Source organism: Chiroxiphia lanceolata, chromosome 2 (assembly GCF_009829145.1).
Source record: "Chiroxiphia lanceolata isolate bChiLan1 chromosome 2, bChiLan1.pri, whole genome shotgun sequence".
Lineage (NCBI taxonomy): Eukaryota > Metazoa > Chordata > Aves > Passeriformes > Pipridae > Chiroxiphia > Chiroxiphia lanceolata.
The window spans coordinates 95,250,556-95,273,540 of NC_045638.1; the positions used below are offsets into that span (position 1 = coordinate 95,250,556).

The 22,985-nt window shown below is 44.9% G+C and overlaps 1 protein-coding gene across 2 annotated transcripts in view; it reads left to right on the forward strand.

Annotated features, from left to right (window-relative positions):
• IGSF11 (immunoglobulin superfamily member 11) overlaps positions 1–13,073 on the forward strand; it is a 101,807-nt gene extending 88,734 nt beyond the window's left edge. For both annotated transcript variants that reach the window (XM_032680360.1, XM_032680361.1), the window contains exons 2-7: positions 5,481–5,644; positions 6,811–7,018; positions 7,801–7,956; positions 8,980–9,102; positions 9,334–9,484; positions 10,233–13,073. In XM_032680360.1, the coding sequence (XP_032536251.1) occupies positions 5,481–5,644; positions 6,811–7,018; positions 7,801–7,956; positions 8,980–9,102; positions 9,334–9,484; positions 10,233–10,683 (1,253 nt within the window). In that variant the 3' untranslated portion in view covers positions 10,684–13,073. The remainder of the gene's footprint in view (positions 1–5,480; positions 5,645–6,810; positions 7,019–7,800; positions 7,957–8,979; positions 9,103–9,333; positions 9,485–10,232) is intronic.
• Positions 13,074–22,985: the final 9,912 nt, after the last annotated feature.

Here is a 22,985-nt window from a genome sequence, read left to right on the forward strand (position 1 = left end):
TCCTTTCTGGACTGTAGATTTTGCTGCTGCTCAGTGTGTTGAGTCTGCAATGTACCTCAGCTCATTTGGGGCGGGAGATATTCCTCTTCTTTGGCACAGGAGGTATCTTTGCTCCCAGACTCAAAGTTGTGAGGCAGGCCAAAGGCACAGCTCCTTGTTTTCTTTTCGTCTCAGGAATGAGACTGCTCTGCAGTTTCTCCCTCAATAGCCCGCAGTTGCCAGATGGAACATTGTGTTTCTACCCTTTTCTTGGAACTTTTGTGTGACCTCATCTTTGCCTCTCTAATGAGGGACCTAAAATGTCATACTGCCAAAGGTATCTTCCCCAGCATGTGGCAACAGGATTGCTAATTGCTATGGGATGGGGAGGGGGGGAGCCATTCCAGCCATTCCCTGGGGTTCAGATGCAAACTGATACAGCTTGAAGTTTTATTCTCATTTTCCCCCCAGCCACACACATTTCTGCATGTTTTCCTTTGAGGTCTGGAGATGCAGAATGGACACAGCTGAAGGTTTTTTCCATACCTTTCACACCTTCTTCCCTCCTTCCTCCCTTGCCCATTTGCTTCCCTGGCTTGCCAGCACTGCAGAGTGAACCTGTACCCCTGCCTCTGCCTTTGAGTATCAGGAGTTTGCTGCTATCAGGTGCCAAAAGCTGTTGACTTACCAACAATTCTAGGGGGTACTTGCAAAGTAGAGAGTGTTCGTCAGAAGGTGAGGCAAGGCAGGAACTTGACTTTCATGATATGAATGATCCTCCAAAAACCCTCTATTTTTCTGAGGCCCTGGGAGATGAACATTCTGAAGATAAATATAGTGGGGGAAGACCCTCTCTATTGCACTATACTGCAACCCAGCCAGCAGTGAGCACGTTTGCCTCTGAAAACCAGGTGCTGGGTGTGATCCAACAGTAGAGGAGGACTTACCCTTAGCACAGCTTCAACAGAGTGAAATACCCACAGTGATTCCTGAAGGCACAGTCTCAGCCTTGTGGGCCTTGTGGTCTGTGACCATCTGCCGTCATAGTGATATGGACTGGTGATTGTGCACTGGCTGTTCATGTTACAATCTGGCCTAGTGACGTGATCACGGTGGAAGTCCTTATTTCACTCATAGGGCTGTCAGCCAAGGTAATCTGCTGGTCTTGCTGGTGATCTCTGGCAGAGAGATGTGGCAGTGCGTGGGAGCTGGGAACATTTTCATCCAAATTAGAAGGAGTCAAGTGCTAAGATATGCCCATGTCTTTCAGCTTCACTGTATTTGGTATATTCTTAAGGTTCTGAGGCTTGCAACCCTTGTAAGGCAGCTAGTAAACATATAGCAGCATCTGACTCCTTATACCCAGCAGGGAGGCAAATGGTCGTTCTGGAACTGTGTCCTACATGCTTGTGTCATGTTGTATGAAGTATCTACATGGACTCCTTCATGAATGCAGGGGAGGGAGCTGAGTGTGCCCCTTGAAAAAACAGAAGTGAGCCATCAAAAATGAAATCACAGCGATCTGTTGCCAGAATAATACTTGATCTTGGAAATATAAAGACATTCTGAAAGTGCCTCTATAGCCAAAACATTGTTCTGCTGACTGGTTCCCTGAGAGGGGACAGAAAAATGGAGCATCTGTTGTAATTAGTGATGGGAGCTTGCTGCCTCGGGATCAAAGGAGAATATCGTTTGCTGAATCAAGCTAAGATCAAAGTGTCCTACGTACAGGAAAGGCCCATTCCTCTTTCTGCTGACAGTGGTGTACCCTGCTCTTCCTCCAGGCATGCTGCTTACAGGGATGCTTAATTACTAAGTAAGAAAGAGACTGCATATACGAGAGAGTGTAATGGCCATTGTAATCCAATTCTGAGAGACGGTTTGGTGGTGATTGATTTCTTGTCTCTCAAAAGTCATTAAACTTCTGAATGCTTAGAAAATATCTGGATTGTGTAACTATGCAAAAGGAGAGCCTTTACACCATCCTTTGCTTGACTTTTCTGACCTCTTATGTGTAATTTGACTCAGTAGACTGGGCTGTATGTGTGTGCATATATCTATATTTGCATTTATATCTACTCAAGGGAATTCAACTTCTCATTCCTTAGGCTGAATTGAAAAATCCTTATCCCAATAGATATGCTAAATTTGAAATGCCTTCCTCCCTCTCTCCCCTGCCTCCCTCCTGTTGCATTAATGCAAAGCCACATTTTTGCAACTCCTAATTTTGAAATGTTTAAATGTGTATAATTTGGCTGAGTTTTTCTACTACGTATCTCCCCAGGCATACAGGTTTATAAGTGTATGTGACTTCGTGTGCATCCATCTGTGTTTTGGGCCATGAGTATTGGTGTAGAAGGATGCAATCACACAGATACTTGCATAGATGGACAAGTGCGTGTGTAAATGTGTTACATTTCCTAGTAGTCTTGAGATGGTGTAGCTTTGGAAGAGGATTTGATCTTTGCTCTTTCAGCTGTCTCCCTAGGAGAGGAGTTGTGTTGCAGTACTGCCCCCCCCAGCGCTGTGTTAACACACCAGCCACCTTCCTGTTTATGCTGGTGGAAGAGGACTTTGCCTACATTTGGTCTCCTGACTCTCCTGTTGCCTTGTCTAAGCTTACTTGTCAGAAGAGGTTGTGTGTGTTTTCCCCAACCGTAGCCCTGCAGATGCCATTTAGCTTAACAAAAAGAGTTCTTGTCTTTGAGTGCTGCCTGCCTTGTATACATCTCAGGCCAAAGAGCAACTCTGGGATATATGAGGCAGAGGTAAGTCTGAGGAGCTGGCTTGCCTGGTGCTTTAACAAGACAGAGACAGGACAGTATGGTGTGTGTGTGTGGGTGTCCATCTTGCAAGCCAGGTTCAAAGCAGCTCCCCTTGGCAAAAGAAATTAATGGAGACCTCAGCTCTTCCTTAGTGCTCCTTTGCTCCATGCCATTAAAATTAAAAGGGATGCTGTGGTGCCTTAAAAGGGGGAGGAGATTACGGGGTGTTGCAGGATGATGAGTGGGGTACTGGGAGCAAAAGGAATATGTGTCTTCTTTTCTTTTTTTTTTTTTAATTTTTCATAAGTAGATTGAGAAATCCTCAAATGTATTCAAAATTATTTTACAGTGATTAAATTATGTATGTTCTATTTTAGTGTTTTTGTTATTCTGTGGGATGTTTACAATCAACTAATAATAAATATTAGGAGTAGCAAGAGGATGATTAGGCATGAAGATCTCATCGTCTTGATGATTGAGTGATTGATGTAACTAACCCTGCAAAGGCAACTATGAAGTGTAACTTTTCCAGTAAATTTATTCCTAGTGAATACTCACATTTAAGTATTACTTTCTCTGAGTGACAATAATTTGAATGTGTGAGGTTTTCTTAGAGGGTAAAAAAGGAAGGGATAAGGGATGGGACTGAAGAACACACATTGCTGTTCCAAATAAGATGAGAAATTTGTTTTCCTCTTGTGGAGAGCTTCTCATTAAATCTATGCCAAACATGGCAGAAGAGCTTTCTGCACCATGTTGATGAGAGAGGTTAATCCAATAAACATTCAAAACATTGTGAATCCCTGCACACTGTTTAGCACATGGGTGATGCCAGGCTGGATGAGTAGTCATGGCAATACCTCCTTCAAATTTAGGCCTGCAGAAAACAATTCCTTGTCAGGGTCATATTCAGTAAGAGTCATCTCCAAAGTTGACATGGATCAATTCTGGGCTTTGGGCTACTGCCACTGCCTGGCCAGCTATAAGAAAGTGAGGAGTCCAAATCTGTTCCCAGAATGTTGCCCACAGACACAACTGGAAGGCAGGTGCCTTGTAATAAAGGTGATGGTTATTGCTGGCTCTTCAAATTATTTACTTCTGCTTGTTGCTGAGAGCCTTGCATAGGAGATTGATGGATTAAGGTTTCACCAGCTGTTCCTCATCCAGCCACCTAATTCTCTGCGATGTTATCAGTGGCGATGAAATGTTTCCCTACGAATTTCCAAAATTTTCCGTATTTTTAAATATGTCCCAAAACTGTGAGGAAATTTGGACTTTTGTTTGTTTGTTTGTTTGTGGGTTTTTTTGTTTCTTGTTTTTGTTTTTCCCCAGAGTAAGAAACTTTCACTTGAATTTCACTTGGAGAGATTGAAGTGGAATTTTGTCTAGCTATATTCTGAAGCATTTTTGAGCCTCCCTGAACAACCTGGGGCTTTGAGTATTCACAATGTCCTGGGGTATTGCAGCTCCAGAACAGTCAGTGCAAACCCTGGAACACATCATAGGCTGTTCAAGTGCTAGAAAATTTGTATTTGTAGCATCTGAAGGTCAGCACTTCCAGCCTCTGAGCACACCATCTCTTTAAGGTAGTGCGGGAAGGATCGCAGCAGACAAACATGTGGGAGACCACTCAGCTTTGTCTCAGACATTAGCCTGTTCAATTTCTTTGTAATTCAGATAGAAAACTATTCTCATGAAACACTGCACCTTCAGCAAACCAGTGTGTCTTGGCAGAAAATAGAAACTTTGCTGGCAGCCCTTCCTTGAGTCAGCAAGAGAATAGGGTAGCCCACAGACTGCACCTGAGTGTTAACAGTATTCTGATATTATCTTGGAGCTTGAAAACTCCTTGCCTTCTCCTCCAGTAGCCTCTCACATGGTTTGAACAAGAAGATGGTGAGCTCTCATATAGAGACATAGTTTTTGTAGTCACTATTTTGATTTTGTGCAGAAAAATGTTTTAAAGAATTTTAGTGCTACTCAAAATAGTGGTGGAAACTCCTTGGTTCATTCGATAAGATTTTGGTGTTAAGAACGGAGAGATTTCCCTGTGTGACTTGCAATCTTAAAACTGCAGCCTTGAGCTGCTGTACTGGGTAGCTGGGGCTATCAGGCTTTGAGCTCTGTCTAGATTGTGAGGAAAGCAAAGAAGTGAATGGTGGAAATGCTGGAAAATTAGTGAAACTTTACGAGATCCTCCATTATCAGTAGTCATTTTTCACCAGCTAAATAGAAATGCCTGGACTGGGAAATATTTTGGCTTTTAACCCTTTAAATTAAAAATGTCGCTAAAATACTTCAGGTCATGCTGGACTTTATGAGGCATAGAAGTCAGGGGAGAACTGTGTTTCTCTCTTCTTACCCCTTGGTGAAGACTGCAGTTTCCTTTTCTGTTTCACTGATGTTGGACATCGGTGGGTTTGAAAACATATTTCATTGTCTCTCAGACACAGCTTGGCTGCTCTTCTACCTCTTTCCCTGCCACCAAAGCCAACCAAGTTGTTTTCATAGACTCTAAAACCAGAGTGCTCTCACTTTAAAGGACCGCCTATCTGCATTTGTCTGTGAAAATGGTCTGCATGAGAGCAGCCTGATCTGTGAGGAAGGAATATAATTATTTTTAACCTTAAGTAGCCAGTAAGGTACAGTTGTGTAAGAATAGGATGCTGATGTCATGACCTGTAAGTGTATGGAGCCACCTGCAGTGCTTTGAACAGTGTGTCCTTCTCTTTCCAGGTCTGGTGTGTCCTCTGGAGGTTTCTGTCAGTTCAGGGAGTATCCAGGTTGCCCGAGGCCAGACAGCAGTATTGCCCTGCACCTTCACCACTAACGCTGCTCTCACTAACCTTAATGTCATCTGGATGGTCATTCCTCTTTCTAACGCCAACCAACCTCAACAGGTAGGTCCTTTCTTATTGGAGTACATATTTCTTTGAGGCTTTCCTGTTCCTCACCTTTTTTGGGATGTATACCCTTTACAATGGTTGTCCCAGAATTTCATTATCCCTTCATTGCTGAACATGCCCTCTGGATCTTACATTAATCTGATTTTTTCAATGCTTAGTTAGCAGATGCACATTGTGTTCTTGGCTGCCTTGGCTGGATGTGCAACTGGGGCAGGTCTGTATGATACTGTATTGCTGCCCCGGACCTCTAGTGGTTTGTGTGTTCAAAAGAGCACAGGGGATGTAATCCAGGTTTCTGGAGGACCTGGGAGTAGCTGCAGCCTTAAACCTGTGAAATCTGTGTAAAATGTCCTGTAACACATAACTTCTCATAGACTTATCACCCCTTTAACTTTCCTTCTTATTTTCTCACTGTCTGTTGCTTATGAAAGTCCATTCTTATGAACATTAGCAAATGAGAGTGTGTCATGGTGGGCACAAGAATCACAACCTGAGATCTGCTGGCCTGTTTTTTGCCCACATACTCTGATAACAGAAGAATGCCATTTCTCTGAAATACATCTGTCTTGGCTCACACTGCCCTCATCGCATTTTGTATTCAGTATGAGAACCCACACTGGAGAGTACTTGCTCCTCAGGGATTTGGTCTGAGTACAGTCTGACTGGTAGAGGCTGTGCGGGTTCAAAGGTTGCAATGCCTGTCATTCAGCTCATCCCAAAGATCTTCAGTGAGCAGTGTCAAATCATGGCAGGATCTTAGTGACTGAGACTCAAAATGGTACTGTCCACTGTGCAGATACTTTTCAGCAAAGTACTCACTGACTTGCAGAGAGTTTCTGTTTCTGTACATCAATCCTGACCAGATGGGTAGTGACTATTACATGACGTAGGCTGGTATTACCTATGCAGCTATGTCAGAAGATTTGAGTATCTTTCTTGTCTGTTACCTTTGTGAACATTTTTATTGACATAAAATGTGCTACAGAGTCTGTTCCTCTTTTGGAGAAAACACCTCTGCTAGGATATATATTGAAGTCTGTTTATTCAGAGATCCTTTAGTATCTTGTCCTTTTGGCTTTGGAAACCCGTGTTTTGCTTGCTGTGCTTCCTTCTTGCTCAGCTCCTGCAGAGTGTTGTTTGAGCCTTCCTTTCTTTTCTAGGTTATTCTCTACCAAGGGGGTCAGATCTTTGGTGGTGCACCTCAGTTCTATGGGAGAGTGGGGTTTGCTGTGACAATGCCAACCACCAGTGCCTCCATCTTCATCAACAACACTCAGCTATCGGATACTGGCACATACCAGTGTTTGGTCAACAATCTTCCCGACCGAGGCGTCAGGAATATTGGAGTCATTGGACTTACTGTCTTGGGTGTGTTTATTGGTATTATGGGGGAGAGGGGAGGAACAGGGACAAGGGGATCCTCTTTGCATGGCAGTGCATCATAACAGAGCAATGTGGTAGTGTATGCATTGGAGCCTACAACCTGTGGTGAGGGATAGGCTGCCTTGTGGCTACTGTGTGAGTTTGTAGGGCACATAGACTCCATATGTAGGTAGCATATAATGAAGTTTAAAATAAGATGGAGAGAGTTTTTGTGGTGGGATTGTGATACGGAGTTGCAAAGAAGCATGAAAAAAGTACAAGGGCATCCTGGACAGCTGAAGGAACTGTAAGAGTTTTGTGCATAGCAACAAGAAAAGATGATTACTTTAGATCTTTGCTTCTTTTTCATGAAAGCAGTTAGTTCTAGATGCTCCCTTTGATTTTAAATACTCTAGAGTGAGTGCCATTTTAGGGATATGAATGCAAAACCCACTCAAAGTAAATTTTGTCTGCAGCTCTGTTAGCTCTCACCATCCTTGTTATCTCAAAGACAGAAATGTTCACCTTTTTCTCAAGGGAAAGATCTAAGGGAGCTGGGTCCTGTGAAAGTCTGTAACCTTGACGGGCTGGTGGGTCAGGAATCTTTGTGTGAATTGTCACCCTCCCCAAACCTTAATGGGTTCTTGTTTGCTGCCTCAGTCTTGTCCCCTTGTCAGTTTGTGCCGGTGTCCTTGCTTTCCCCAGCAGCACATGTCCCGAGTGAGCCTGCACTCCGCTGTTTGGTTATATTTCCTGATATGCTATCACCTTCCCCTCTTCTCTCGCAGTTCCTCCTTCTGCCCCGCTTTGCAGAATCCAGGGGTCCCTGGACGTGGGCAGCGATATCACACTGACCTGCAGCTCAGAAGAAGGCATTCCCCGACCAACATACCTCTGGGAGAAACTGGACAATGTTCCCAAGTTGCCCCCAACTGCCACACAAGGTGCTCATTCTGTTGATTATCCTCTTATTTCCCAGGTGACAGGCTGGGTTTTCCTTTGTCTTTGCTGCCAGAGGTGGTATGGCTCATTGAGCATCTGCCAGCATTTGCATGGTCATTTTATTGGAACGAAGATTCCTAAAGCCCATGGTGGACTAGGTACCCTCCAGAGGTCACTTAAATGATCATGGTGTTTTTCTGTACAGAAACATGTTCCCACTGAAAAACAAGGATTGAGTTGGATGGGAGAGAGAGAAAGTGGTTGCTAGGTGTTGGCATATGGCTGGAAATCTCAGCTACCAACTCACCTGCATTTTAAACCAAATGAAAGGCTCATAGAATGGAAACTGGAAGAAGAGAGGCAGAATTATCCCAGGAAAATACTGACAGCTTCTTACACTGAGGCCACCGTTCTCCAATAAATTACTGCCAGAGCTGCTTTTCAGATGTGTGTAAAAGCAAGGCTCTGATCAAACCGGTATTTCCCAGTCTCAGGTCTCACCCATAAAATTTCTGCCTAGGTGTCCTGATCAAGTAACAACTGTACTTTTGCCCTTTATCTTGCTGTATTTTAAGAATATGCAAGCTTTCAGTTTTATGTAATTCAGGAATGAGGAAAATTAGCAGAGCAGGGGATGGGAAGCCCAGGGATGGGAGAGCAGGGGTTCTGCAGAGCAAGATTGAATTTAGCAAGTATATATGTATATATGCATATATATATATGTATATATATTTTTTTTCACATCTCTTTCTTCCCTGTTATCACACAATACTGAGAATGCCAAGCTTTCATTTGCAGAAATTCATCTATCACAAGAAAAAGAAACATCTAGCGTAAGCTCCTTAAGACCTAATCTTGTCTCTGTGTGTATCTGTGCACGCACAATGCTTCCATCTCAAAGTTATTTCCTAATTTATTTCTCTCTTAAGAGTCTCACACCAAAATTCTGTATTTGCTGGCTTTGCCTTTTCATGGTTTTCCTCAAGGGGGGGAGGGATTTAAATCCTTCTTTTCTCTCTGACTAGACCAAGTCCAGGGCACTGTCACTCTCCGAAATATCAGCACTGTGTCCTCAGGTCTTTACCAATGTGTGGCTTCAAATGCCATTGGAACCAGCACTTGCCTTCTGGATCTGCAAGTCATTGCACGTAAGTATTTTGCCAGGGGAGGCTTGGCCACCAGCTTCTGTCCTGTGACAGTAAAGTGTGTAACCATGTTTGCTGTGAGACACCATGTGCCTCTCTGTCAGAAGATAATTTTGCCCTGGAATGGGAACATTGCCTTTCCCCCCTCCCAAGCCACAGTAGCTTCAAATACTCATGGATGGCCACAGCCAATCCCTGATTTCTTCTCCATGCTCTGTTCAATCATTTCCACAGCCCACCCACGGAGTATTGGCCTGATTGCAGGAGCGGTGGCCACGGGCGCCGTCGTGCTTGTTGTTTGCATCGTGTTGGTGGCCGTGGCACTGTTCTACTGGAAAAATAAACACAAAGAAGAAGAAGAGGAGGAAATTCCAAATGAGATAAGGTAAGGGTGAGGGAAAGCTGGTGGCAGGGGACCTCTAATCACACAGCAAAAGCTGTTGCTGGCAGGAAGGGAATTGGAAATCTCATTCTTGCTAATCCTGGGCATGTTCCCCTGGGTCAGGGGAAGATGCCCATATATGTCCAGAAAGTGGAGAGAGAAAACGAAGAATGTAACAACACATCTTTTTTTCAGTATTGCTTTTAATGAGAGCTTTGGCTTCATAGAATCACATGGGTTGGAAGGAACCTTAAAAATCATCTAATTCAACCCCTCTGTCAGCAACAGGGAGAGGACTCGATGTTGTTAGCTCCATAGGAGAGTGGCATGGTTGGAATCCTCACCCACAACACCAGACAGTGACAGCTGAAAATCTCTGGAGATACAGTTGTGATATTCTCTCATGTTACAGTCACAGGGTTTCCCTCTGGCAGCATCCTGCAGCTCCCTTGAGGATCAGCTTCATTGATTGTACAGTCATACTGACTGCCTGTGAAGTACCAGTGCCTGTGACAACCACTGGTTTTGTCCCTCTAGACACGTGACTGTGGGTCATTTCCCTCAGTGATAGTCACATGGAGCAATTAATGTGCACACAGATGGGTCCTGCACAGAGGGGGGAGCAAACAGGTCAAGGAGCAACACTGATTCGCATTGGTGCTTTCCTTCACCCCAGCATTATGGTGGTGGGGGCAGTGTTGAGCAAGTGAGGCAGCATCCCCTATGTGCTCTCACACCTTCTCCTTCCCAGGGAGGATGACCTGCCACCCAAATGCTCCTCTGCCGCGAAGACGTTCCATGCTGACGCGTCCTCATCAGAGAACGACACCCTCACCTCCTCCAACACCTACAACAGCCGCTACTGGAATGACCCCAAAGCCAATCACGCCACAGACTCCTTCACGCGCTTCAGCAACAGCAACGATGCTCACCAGCCCCCCTTCTCCCGCTCAGGGAGCACGAGTGCCCGCCCTGTCTATGCCAATGGCGGCCACCCATCCCCGGCTCCTCCTAAGACACTGGTGGTGACGGCCAGCACGGCGCCGTCCCCTCAGGAGGTGATCCGGAGCAATGGTTCAGTCAGCAGGAAGCCACGGCTGCCACACACCCGTTCCTATGCAGTCAGTCAGGCCACGCTGGAGCGGATCGGGGCTGTTCCCGTCATGGTGCCCGCCCAGAGCCGGGCTGGCTCCCTTGTGTAGGACCGTGTCAGCTGCTGAGAGCTGAGCAAGGAGCCTCTCATACCTGGTGGGGTGAAGAGACCCTACTCCTTCCTGAAAGGCAGTGAGGCAGAAGGGAGGCACACACTTAACCTCTCCACCCTGTCCTCCCTGCTTGAGGCCACTGCCAGCTGGTGGGACAGCCCTGTCCAAGCCGCTTTCCCCACAGCTGTTGGAGCTCCTCCTGCTGATGGACACCACAGATGTGCCAAGGCCAGAGGAGCAGAGAGGTCAGGACATGTTCCCTGGCTGCTGGGCCCCAGCTGGGATATGTACCTGGACCTGACCTTGGAGGGAACTTTTGCTTTTATTTCCTCTTGGTTTTGTTGGGGACTGATTCCATCCATTTGGGTCTTTTAGGGAGGTTTGGGGAGATATATATATATATATTAATTTTTTTCTGTTGTTATTGCTATTTTTTTTCCAAGAGGACGACAGCCTGCGTTAGGGCAGGGAAGGCTGAGCAGCCCCAGCTCCCACTCCATGGCCCTGGCTCTGCCTGTCAGATTAGGGAGAATAGTGCACTGGGGCCCGATTTGAGGGGGCATGGGAGACAGGCTGGAGGAGCGAGATGAAGGCACAGCCACCAGCCTGGCCAAGAGGATGGTTGGGTGAGGGCGTGGACTGGGGAGAATTTGTCTTTATTTTTTGCAGTTCTTCTCCCACCTCAATATACACGCAGACAGACACAGACACACACACAGACACACACACAGATACATGCAGGTCCTTCTCAGGCTGGGTGTTTTTCCTGCATTAGGTTGGGATGCCACCAGAGCCCTATTTATAGCTGTGGAGGATGAAGCCATGTGAGCATCTTTCCTTGAGACACTCCGTGTGTCACTGCTGCTGCTGCTATAGGGCTTGCATCTCTTTTTTTTTTCTTTTCTTGGGGTGTTGCTGGGGTTATTCAGGAGGCAGAGAGGAGCCAGGTGGTGTGGTAGACCACCAAGCAGGTTCATGAGGCATCCACTCCCCTGGGCTGCTCTGGTTTAGGACAAGTGACTTCAAACCCCAGTTTTGATGTTTGCCTGGTGGGTTTTGCTCATCAGGGTATCCAGGGCTGGCCAGCAGGGAGGGCACGTGGCAGTCTTGAGGCCTTCAGAGGCATCAGAGAATTCATTTCTGCTCTCCCATGTGCACAGACAGGCTGGCAGGATTTGTATGCAAATACCTTTCTTTAGAAAGCAGAGGCTTAATGGAGGCCCACATGCTATATCTCTGTCTCTCCTTCTTCCCTCAGTGTCCCGGAACTTGGTACTGGTGGCATCTGCCTGTGGCTCTGCCATCTCCTTGCAGTCAGGCAGGTGGTTGTAGCTGGCATCTCTACTTTTTTCTATTGCAACTAAATAGCCTTAATCAAAGCCAAGAGTTGAAACCTCTGAAGGAATCTGACGCCATTTGGAGGGCTGGACTCAGGGCTGGGATTTTGCCTGCTAGAGAGCACTGGCTCAAAGAGGCCATGTTTGTATGGATGTCTTGGCCCTCCCACATAACACCAACCTTTGCACAGGAAAAAGCAATGATCACCTCCAAAAGCACCAGAGCCCTCACAGGTCTGTTCTTGGAAAAGCAATGTGGGGAATCACAGGTGACTTTCAATAGTTCTCATATTGGAAAAAGGATCTGTTTAAGCCAACAGATTCTTCCTCATCCCCACTTTCCTTGTCCTGGCACGGCTTTACTTTCCCTAGCAGTGCACAAACCTTGGGCAGGGCCTTCTACCTGAGCAGTACCTTTCAAATGAAAGCACAGACTCTGAGGAAGAGGAGGAAGAGGTGAGGGCTGGGTTCCCATATGGACACACTGGCTTTTTGGGAGGCTGGGAGCTCCCAAGCAGCACTAGGTTTGAAACTTGGCTGAGATTTTGTGCCTTCTTTGCTTAAAAAAAAAAAAAAAAAAAAAAAAAAAAAAAAAAAAAAAAAAAAGAAAGAGAGAGAAATCCAACTTCCCTTCCTTCCCCCTCTACACAACTCCATCCAGAATGGGTGGAATGGGTGCAAACCCCTGCAGTGGTGCAGGCTGGCAGTAGTTGCTCTGTGTGTGCACACACATTTCACTGGAGCAGTCCTCTTTCCTGCCTATCTGCTCACTTTGCTGCTGGGTGGTAAGATTGACGGGGGAAGAAGAGTGGCTTTAGAAACCCTAATGTGGGAGGGGAGAAAAAACAACAAAGAAAAGCTCAGACACATTCTCTCTGCTTTTGTAACAACCCCTGTGTGACATTTACAGGAACACTGCCCTCAGCAGGCGCCCTCCTCTACTGGGAAAGCTCTTCTGGTTCCTACCCTCCATAAGACTGGTTGCTCCTCTTTCTTTGTTCTTTCTAATTGTATAAAATTCAATAAAACTTTATTCATATAAAAAAAGGACTTCTGACTGCCTGCTGCTGCTTTTTTCCTCCCCCTATCTAATTTTGTAACTACAACGAATTTGGCTGTTAATACTCATCCTTGATTTGACTGGCAGTAAGCAGTGACCATGCAACTAAGAGCTGCATGCTATTGGGCCAGCCAGTTTGGTAGTGAGCCCAGGTACTACAGACTTGTTTTACTCATTCATAATAGTCTGACACATTGCCCTTGAAGGTACAATTTCCCAGGCATGGAAGATCTCTACTTCTCTAGACAAAGGTAAGTTTTATTTTCTGTCATTTGGCAGAGGAGACCCTTTGCTGCTTTGAGTGATGTCAGAAATTTTTTTTTAAATGGCTAACTTTTGCTCATATATTGATTTTCCAATCTAAAAAATGGCATGTCCATACCAGATTCAAAATCTAAGGCAATCACTGACTTTCTTGGGCTTTTGGATAAGTTTGATGGGGGGAACCGTCAGGAATTTAACAGAAGTGCTGATCCCCATAGACAGAGCACAGGAGATTTCAGTGTCTGAGCATTCACACTTCCAGGGCATAAGGGGACTGGGAAGCACACGCTTCTTAGTCTGTATCAACAGCTGCTACCAGAAGGTTATTATTAGTTAGGGCAACCTGATGTTTTGCCAAATATTTAGCATTTTCTTTCTTCTCATTTTCCCTACTTCTTCTCTAAAATCCCCCAGGTAATCAGAGAGTGATTATTAAAACAAGAAACTTACAGATCCAACAGCAATGGTAATTCAGCCCTGCTGCACATGCATCATGTTCTCATTTTTCAACATCTACTTTAAAATACTCTTGTAAATGTGTTTTCAGCTATGGACCTTACTGTAAATAAGAAGACTGCATTGCCATTTTCAGAAAGTTGTCATAGGAATCTTAGTGTTACCATTGTTCATCTTTTGATTGTGCAATCTTGATGTGACATTAATAGCATCTTTATATTTTATTCCCATGATAGCACTGTCAGTATTCTGCTATACCTTGCCACTGGTTTGCCCTTTATATCATTCTTCTGCATGTCTCTGTTGATCTATAGCAGAATTTCCTAAGATGCAGGATAGTTTACTAGGTTTGTGCAGCACCTTATATGCTGGAGTTTTAATCTGTAAGTTGTACCTAGTGAGGCATTGCTGCAATACAAATATCTAGCAAAAAAATAATACCAGTCAGATAACTTAGTATTGCTCCAGAGTTTTAATTTATCATTAAAAATCAAACAAAGGTTCAAGCTATTACAGCTGTAAGTGGAAGTCACTACTGAAATGCTTGAGCTTGTTGACAGACTTCAACCCCATCTGTGTAGTAGAAGTTGTCCACATCAGTGGGTGCCATGGATGTTACTTCAAATGCTGGTACCTGTCAGTTATACCAACTTCCACCAAAGAATATGAGAGGGGAACTTGTTTTAACACAAGGGTTAACTGTGCATTTGAGTGCTGAGACAGAAATAATTATGAGAGGATGCTTCACACTTTAGAAGTGGACGTCTTTTTAGAGGTTGTTGTAGAGGAGAGATCAATTTAAAATATTTGGGAAATGTAGTCTGTAAACTGCTAGAAGTTTTTTTTAACTTACACAGCTTTTGGACTTGAATCTGCTGATTCATCTGAACTAAAAAAAAATAAAATTAGTCAGATGCATGCACTTCAACACAGTCTTGCTGGAACACAGATGAGTTTCCAGCAGAAGCCAGTTTAACAGATGGTGTCCTGTCCAAGACTGCCTGGTTTCCCCATGAGGACAGGGAATGCTCAGGGGATCAATCCTCCTTACATTGTGGTTTAGGCACTCATGAGGAGTACCTCAAATCAGGGTACCTCAGACAACACCGAGGTCCGAGGTAACTGGGTGAACAATTTGGAACTGGGCAGAGGAAATCAAATAAATGTTTTTTATACTGGAGGAATGTTCAGGATAAATCAGGGTTTCATCAAGTGCATTGGTAAGTTTTTGCAGGTTACTGGATTTTTCTTAGAAGCAACATTTTGCATCCCAGTCTCATCTACTTAAGGCATGCAAGTGCCTTTCTGTGTCTTCACTCCAACCAAGATCTTCCCAGCCATGGCACCACTGCTTTGTGAGCAAGTGGATGAGCCTGTGTGTGTGTCTGCCAACACCAAGTGAACCCAAAACGGTTTAGCAGACTTTCTTATGAGGGTCTTGAACATTTCCACGACAGGAAAAACTGAGGAAGCACATGCCTTTCACAAGTTCACTTCTGAGCAAACCCAGCAGGCCCTCACATTAACTCATAACTAATATATGGCCCCTGTTAAAGGGAGGCCTGGAGCAGAGCTGTTGTCAGGTATCTCGATCTTCTCCCTGTGCTTTTTCCAAGTGCTGCTGGCCATGTTGCCTGCAGCTTGTTCTCCTGATGCCAGCAAAGCCGGGGTTCCCTCACTGTGCCCTTGTTACAGTTCTGCTCTTGCCACAAGAAAGGCGAGATGTGCTGAAGAGGATCAGGAATATGGGTGTTGACATAAAGAATGCAATGTCATTGAACTCACTGAGCTGTCTCTCCTTGGCTGGTGAGCAGGTGAACATCAGGGACAAAGCAAGCCTTGAAAGCAAGGAAAATGAGAGGCCATGGCTCTTTTTTTCCACACTGCATTCTTCCGTGTCTGCCTCTGTGCAATGCAAGTGCCTGCAGGGAGTTACTGAGAATCACCAGGTCTATGAGCTCCTGTGGAAGGGAGTGCACATGCAAGGCATTTCCTGAGGTTTAGTACTAGCTCAGAGCTCTTGTCAGCTGGTGGGCAGTGCAGAGAAAGGTTTCCTTAGATCACCTATGCAGCCATGGAGGGGAGTGGGAGATAGTATGTGGCAAGAACTTCAGGCATGGATTGGTGAATGCAGTTTTTTTAGGAGGAGAAACTTGGTAGCCCTGGGACTTCCCAACTCTGGGGCTCTGGCATATTTTCTTTGATGTGTTTCCATAGACAAGGACAGATAAAAAAGCACTTTTCCTTTCCCTGTGGTAGAGAGCACTGCTGATGTGCAGGGATGGGGCCGTGTGCATGGCTAAGGATCAGACTCTTCACTAAGCCTTCTAATGCCATTTTCTGCTTGTTGTTTGTTCCGGATTTCCTCCTTCCTCCCACTTCCTCTGTAACATGTTTGAATGAGAAAGAGGGTTGGCAGAAAATTTAATCTATCCATGTAAAAAACAAGCAAAAAAAAAACCAACCCACCCCCTCGAAAGAAATAGCAGCAAAGAAGAGAGATTAAGATGCAGCTTACATGGCTGGCTGGCAAGTGATTCTTTAGGACCGGATGCAGTCTGGGTCAGGTCCTGGATTTGGCCTTATTAAATCATACTTGGGAAGGGATGATGACTTTAGTGATATACTTAATTGTAATGATGCACTTAATGATGACTTAATTGATACACTTTAATGGGAAAACTGATGTGGCGCCTGCACAAAGAGAAACACTGACCTAATACAGTAAAGCCCAGAGGCTCTGTAGTTTACCTTGCTTGTATCTAAACCTAGTGTGTTTGGTACAAGGGCTGATCTGCACAGTCTGTCTTCCTGGATACTACCAATAATCTGCAGAGTTTCTCTCAGGTAGCTATTTTTCTTGAAAGATTTCAAGATCCTTTGGCAAGCAATCACCAGGTTGTTGTCCGTGTGGACACCTGAGATGGGGAAAAGGTGTGTGATTTGGGTTGCAGTAGCAGTTTCTTTAAGTTGTGGCAGTTTCTAAGGTTGCATGGTAGCCAAGAGACTCTTCTTTAGTGCTCAGCATCACTGGTGCAGCCTTTCTATTTGGGATTCTCTCCTTTCTTCTTGGACTGAGCCTTGTGGCAAAGGCATGTATGCACCTGTGACCCGCATGAAGGACCAAAGGTGGCAGTGGATAGAATTAGCAGAAAAGCCAGTGTGACTTTAGACTCTCAAAGTTGTCTCATTAGGGATAGAAACTATTGCAGAAATGTGCCATGAATGTCATCAGTCCTTCTTTCTTTTGGCTGTGGTTTGCTGTAGGGACAAATATGTGCAAAATCAAAGACTACCTTTTTGTGACAGAAACATAATCTCCATGCCCATAGTTTTGTTTCCTCACCTTCCTTGTGTGTGAATGCATGCATCACATGCCCATCCATGCTCAGGGACACTGAAACAGGTTGAAAGCAGGGTAGTAAATCACGTGAAAGCCCCATACCTTTGCTCAGTGAAGTCACATAGAGCACACATTCCGTTTGTTTTCCAGGCTAGCCTGTTGCATATCTCCCAAATTACGGTGGGTTTCGCCGCTCCTCCTATCCTTCCACCAGTTCCACACTGGCTAGAGAAAAATGGTTACGTCTGGTAAAGTAAGCAGAGAGGTTTGGGGCTATTGTCCGAAGAGCGGCTACACATTAGTCATTTAACTCACTCTCCTGCCAGATTTGGGTCACAAAGATCGCCCTTTTTGGTGGCTCTATGATGACATCCTCTGGAGGGATGAAGAACTACATTGACTCCCGTTCAGTTGTTCAGTTAATCTGCACCAGGCTGCACCTCCTTACTAGCTCGTAGGTTGTTTTTTTTTCCCTTGTGGTTCTGCAAGAACAAAGTTCTCTGCCTCTTGAGTATAATCACCTCTTCCTTTTTATCTCCTATGATTGTTACTTAGGACCTGCCCTCAGTAATGTTGTATCTGCTATGACGTGGTGAAGAGGCTTGAGTACTTTGTCTGTGTCCCAGAAGCAAATGGTTTTAACCACAGCTTGCCTTTAGCTTCCCTGCTCCTCCTCTTGTTGTGGTGGTCTGTGGTTCAAAAGCAGGGGGAATGGGGAATAGGCTGGGACATGGGCAATGCTAGGGAACAGATAGGACAAAAATTGTGTAAAGAGCTGCTGCCTCCTTATTTAACTGTATCCATCAGTTCAACTGACTTCTTATGGGCTCACAACTGACTTAAATTTGTTCTACTGCCCTATGAGGCTGACAGGAGCTGCCTGGCTGAGTTTTCTAGCTCCTCCACGTCAGGGCAGTGCTTCATAGCTTAGAAGAGCACCCAGTGGAAAAGCCACTGCAAACTAACCATGTGCCTGCCAGCCAGCTCTGAGGATTCAAGGCTGCACTGACCTTGTGAAACCAGCAACCATGTCCATGCTCATTAATGGGCCCAGATTAGTTGCAACATCAAGGTCATGCAGAATTTGGGGTCAGATACGAGAGCAAAGTACTTGCTCATGCAAGTCTGGCAAGGCTTTGGTTCAAAAAGCAAGGTGATTAAATGCAAACCTCCCAAGTTTGATTTTCTTTTCAGCTACATGTTGATGGGAAATAGGAAACATGACCCTAATAGATTTTGGATGTGACTAAGATTCCAAAGATTTTCACTTTTCAAAGAACCATCTCCAGCCCCAGGAAGTGGACTCCTGGGATATCACAAATCAGAGCTTGGTTCCAGATTTGTGTTTACTAAAGATGGTGTATGAAGTGGTCCAAATCACAGTTCAAAGTTCAGCTACTCAACAAATACTGTTTACTTTTGAGTTGCAGCTCATAATCAGGATTTCCATGTCATGCCCTCATTTCTATTCCTGTCAGTCAAATCAAGAACATACAGCCCATGGGGCTTTTCTGGTAGCCTTTCAGCTGAGTTTTGATATAAATTTTGTGGCTCCATCTCTCCCCAGCACACACCAGATACATAGTATGTCCAACCTTTCTTTCAAGTGACATGAAGTTCCTTGTCCTCTGGCTGGAAAGGAGCTGCCGTGCCTGACGGCTGTGTCATATTTCTGAGCAGGGAGTTTGAGGTCTGCATTAAAATTGATCAAATCAGTCTCTGCAAGTTTTAAATTACTTTTGTTGGCCACAAAGGATTCTTGGACTGTAGATTTATGTTTTCTTTTCTTTTCCAAAGGATTTTGGAAGTTATCAGTGACTGTCTGTCTTGTACATGTAATGGCCATGCACCTTTGCATCATATTTCAATTCTCATAAACAGAAATCTCAGCATTAGACTTGTGTTATTCAGAGCAAATCCATTGCTTGTTAGAGTGAAGCACAAATGCAACTGCTGCACAAGGTAGTAGTGTGAGAGAATAAGAACATGGTCACTATGATTCTTCCCAATGTATTAATTTGTTTCATGTCTTTTTCATTATTCCTTTAAAACTTATGGTGGTATTTCTGCTGCTAAGCTGTACTTAATAAGCAGGAAGAGTATTCCTTTTCCCACTAACAGATTACCTTTAACACTTGCTACTGTCAATACTATTGAAGTCAATGCTATTCCATTGGGAATGGCTCCACTCCTGCATTTCCTCCCCCAGTCTTTGTCAGCAATAAGATCAGGGACAAAATGAAATTGTGGTGTGACTTAGAGAAGTAAAAAGAAACCTCTGTTACCTTGTCTCCACCTGAGAGTGGCACACAATGAAATGGAGCTGTTAAACTGATTAAGTTGGGGCAAAGCCTGACGTGTGCATTTGGGGCTGAGAGCAGCTTAGTTTGATTTAGGGGAAATGAATGAAGGCAGTATTAAGTTAACTTGCAGCAAGGGTATTCATCCACAGTAGCACCCCAGTGTATGGAACACTGGTTTACAGGCCAGCTGGTATTGAAGCCATAAAACATCTTCATGTAATGGAGCCAAGTTATATTCAACAACCAGTCACATCTCAGTCACTAGGGAGTTAAATTCAAACTCCTTTTTGAGCTTAAATATAAATGTTCTTTAAATAATTCTTTACTTTGTAGGTATGTGATTTATATCCTTTAAGAGAAGGAAATTACTCAAGAGGATAGAAAAAATAGCACATTAAATGAAGACAAATACACCAGGTGCTCGTGATGCAGCAAACGTGCTGCTGGGGTCGTAGTCAGACCTGGGTTTCACTCTCATCTTGTCATTGACTTGCTGCATTACCTGAGGTAAGTAGACACCTATCCTGGGGGGCCACAGCTGGATGCTTGGAGTGCATGTCAGAGACAGACCTAATGGTTAATCTGAACGTAGGAGCCTGAGAGTGAAAATATTAGCTTTAGTTTCACTGAGACTTTTGCTCCCCACCTGGAAAATTGATATAATCATAAAGAACAGGCTTGAGGATGACTTTAAAAAACCCTATCTAATCTACACACCCATACACATGCGTATGTGCACACACAACCCCCACCGGGTCTGACCTAAGAAGTCCAACTATATTTAATCCCTTGCTGAAAGATGGTTACCTTACTCTTAAAGATCTCTGCTAAGAGAGTCCACAGTCTCACTAGGCACAGGTATAAAAGGGAATGCTTCCAGCATTGGTTTTGACTGACTGCCTTGTAAGAGTTTTATATTTTAAGGATAACCTATGTATTTCTCCATACGCACATTGCCAGCCCTGAGTGTTAACTTTGCCAGATGCTGCAGAGACCTTACATAGGAATATACAGAATCCTGTACTTCTCATTAACTTGTATCCAGAGACTAGGCTTTTCCTTAGTCCTAGCCTATATTTTCAAGGAACTGAACTAATTTGTTCACCTCCTCTCTGTTGGCATTGCAGCTCTTTAAAGTAGGTTACCAGCCACATTCAAAGTTGCTCTTACAGGAAGCAAGAAGAGATTTAATTCAGTTTCAGTAACCCGCGCAAACCTGGTGGCTTCATCCAGGGGACAGGAAAGGGGGGCTGGTTTTATCAAGCAAGCTCAGTCCCAGAGGAGTGCTTCCCTAAGCACAGGAGAGTGTATTACCTCCACAGGCAGAGATGTGGTTAGTGTACACCTGGCTAGCAGTCTTATCGCTCCCAGGTATGGCTCCCAGCTAACCCCATAGCCCTCCTCAATCCTGAATAGAAAGATAAACCTTTTTTGCTAATTGGAGAAAAAGAAAAGCTTCGGGTTTCATGTTTCTGGTGCTCCCTATAGAAAACAGAGAGCTTTGGTTGCCATGACCTCGAAATACACATCATCCAATCAATGGGTTTGGAAAGCAACAGGTGGGTTTTAAGACTTGCCCACTGACTGAAGGAGCATTGCTGCTCTATGGAATGACACAAAAAAGAGTCTTCTCTGTAAACTGGTGTGAAGACTTTGTCAATGCTGCACTGGTGGTACAGCTTTCTTTCAGTGTACCAGGTAGAAGCATCAGCTCTGTTGTCTGGGCTGTTCTTGACAGGGTGGCTGCAGCTTTCCAGCATGTTGGTTATTTGCAGTTGTGGAGTGTGTTCAGAGGTGAGCTGGTGAAAACAGCTGTTGGGAGCCCTCACAGTGAATACAGTGCCTTTGCACAGTGACAGCCACAGCACAGACAAGGGCAGCTGCATCTTCGTCTATGCTGTCCCTCCTCATATGCTTCATTCCCAAGACAGCTGTCTTTTCAAGCCAAGTCCCAAAGGCACGATGTCCTACTCCCTTAGCCTCCTGCTCTCAGACCTCTCTGCTTTTCTCCATCTCTTCCCCCCTTCCATCTATTTATCCTCTCTATTTCCTCTCTTGGTGTTTGCTTTAGAGAGGAAGTTTTCTCTTGTCCCCCGCCTTTGCTGCTCTACTTTGCTCTGCCTCTCCTACTGCTGATATTTATGTTCCCTTTCCGTGGAGTCTATTCCTCCTCTTCCAAACCCTCCCCCATTTTTTAACCTGTCCCCCACCATCTTTAGCCCTTTTCCTACCATCTTTAGCCCTGTCCCTTCTAGTCCATGTGGCTGAAGCCTCTTGTCCAGTTTCCTTTTCCTCACTCTGGCTTTCAACTCTGTGGGCTTTACCTCATCCATCCTTCCTCTGTTCATCCATCTTCTGTCTCCTACCCATTACTACCATCTCTCCCCATGTTCCCGGTTTCATGTTGAGGTCCAGTGTGAGTCTCTGGAGGGAACTCAGGGGGCTGGCTGTCAGATTATAAGGATGGTGAGTCCACTGATTTCACCAGAACCCAATTATCTTGTTCTACCATCTCTGAAGAGGACAGCTTAGTCTTGTCCATATGTCTGTAATTCAATGGCAATGGTAGCACACCTTGTAGTGAAAGTGGTGCCTATGTAATAGGCTTATCTCTTGGGGTTTGACCTGCCTCCAAGGTGCAGAGCTTCTGTATGAATCAAAGAATCATTTAATGGTTTGGGTTGGAAGGGACCTTGAAGATCATCTAGTTCCAACTCCCCTGCCACAGGCAAGAATGCCTTCCACTAGACTAGGTTGCTCAAAGCCCCATCCACCTTAGCCTTGAACACTGTCAGGGATGGATTATCCACAACTTCTCTGGGCTATCTGTTTTAGTGTCTCACTACCCTCATAGCGAAGAATTTCTTCCTAATTTGATTCTACCCTCTTTTAGTTTAAAGCCATTCCCCCTTGATTTATCATGCCCTTGTAAAAAGACCCTCTCCGTCTTTCCTGTAGATGCCTTTAAGTACTGGAAGGCTGCTGTAAGATCTCCCTGGAGCTTTCTCTTCTCCAGGCTGAACAACCCTAATTCTTTCAGCCTGCCTTCATAGCAGAGGTGTTCCAGTCCTCTGATCATCTTTGTGGCCCTCCCCTGGGCTTGCTCCAACAGGTCCACATCCTTCTTATGTTGGGGGTCCCAAAGCTGGATGCACTAGTCCAAGTGTGATCTCAGAAGAGCAGAGGCAGAACCACATCCCTTGACCAAATGCTGATAGCAAGCCCCAAATGATGAACACTACATCCAAACTTTCCCCCTTCTAAAGGGATGCACATGAGATATAAATGGCCTTCATGTCAGCTGTAGTTCATCAAGGATAGTAAATAAAAGGAGTAATGAAAACAGCCTGACCCCCCCTGCCAGCAGGCTTACCAAGTAGGCCAGGCAGGATGAGGAGACTAGTTGTCCTTGTGAGCTTGTACAGTGTCTTTTTTGCTACACAGAGAGTGTGAGCTGAGTGGGCAAGAGCCAGTGTTTGAAAGAAGCTAACCATGATACTATGTAGTCAGACTGTGCTGTGTGAATACCTTGTGGA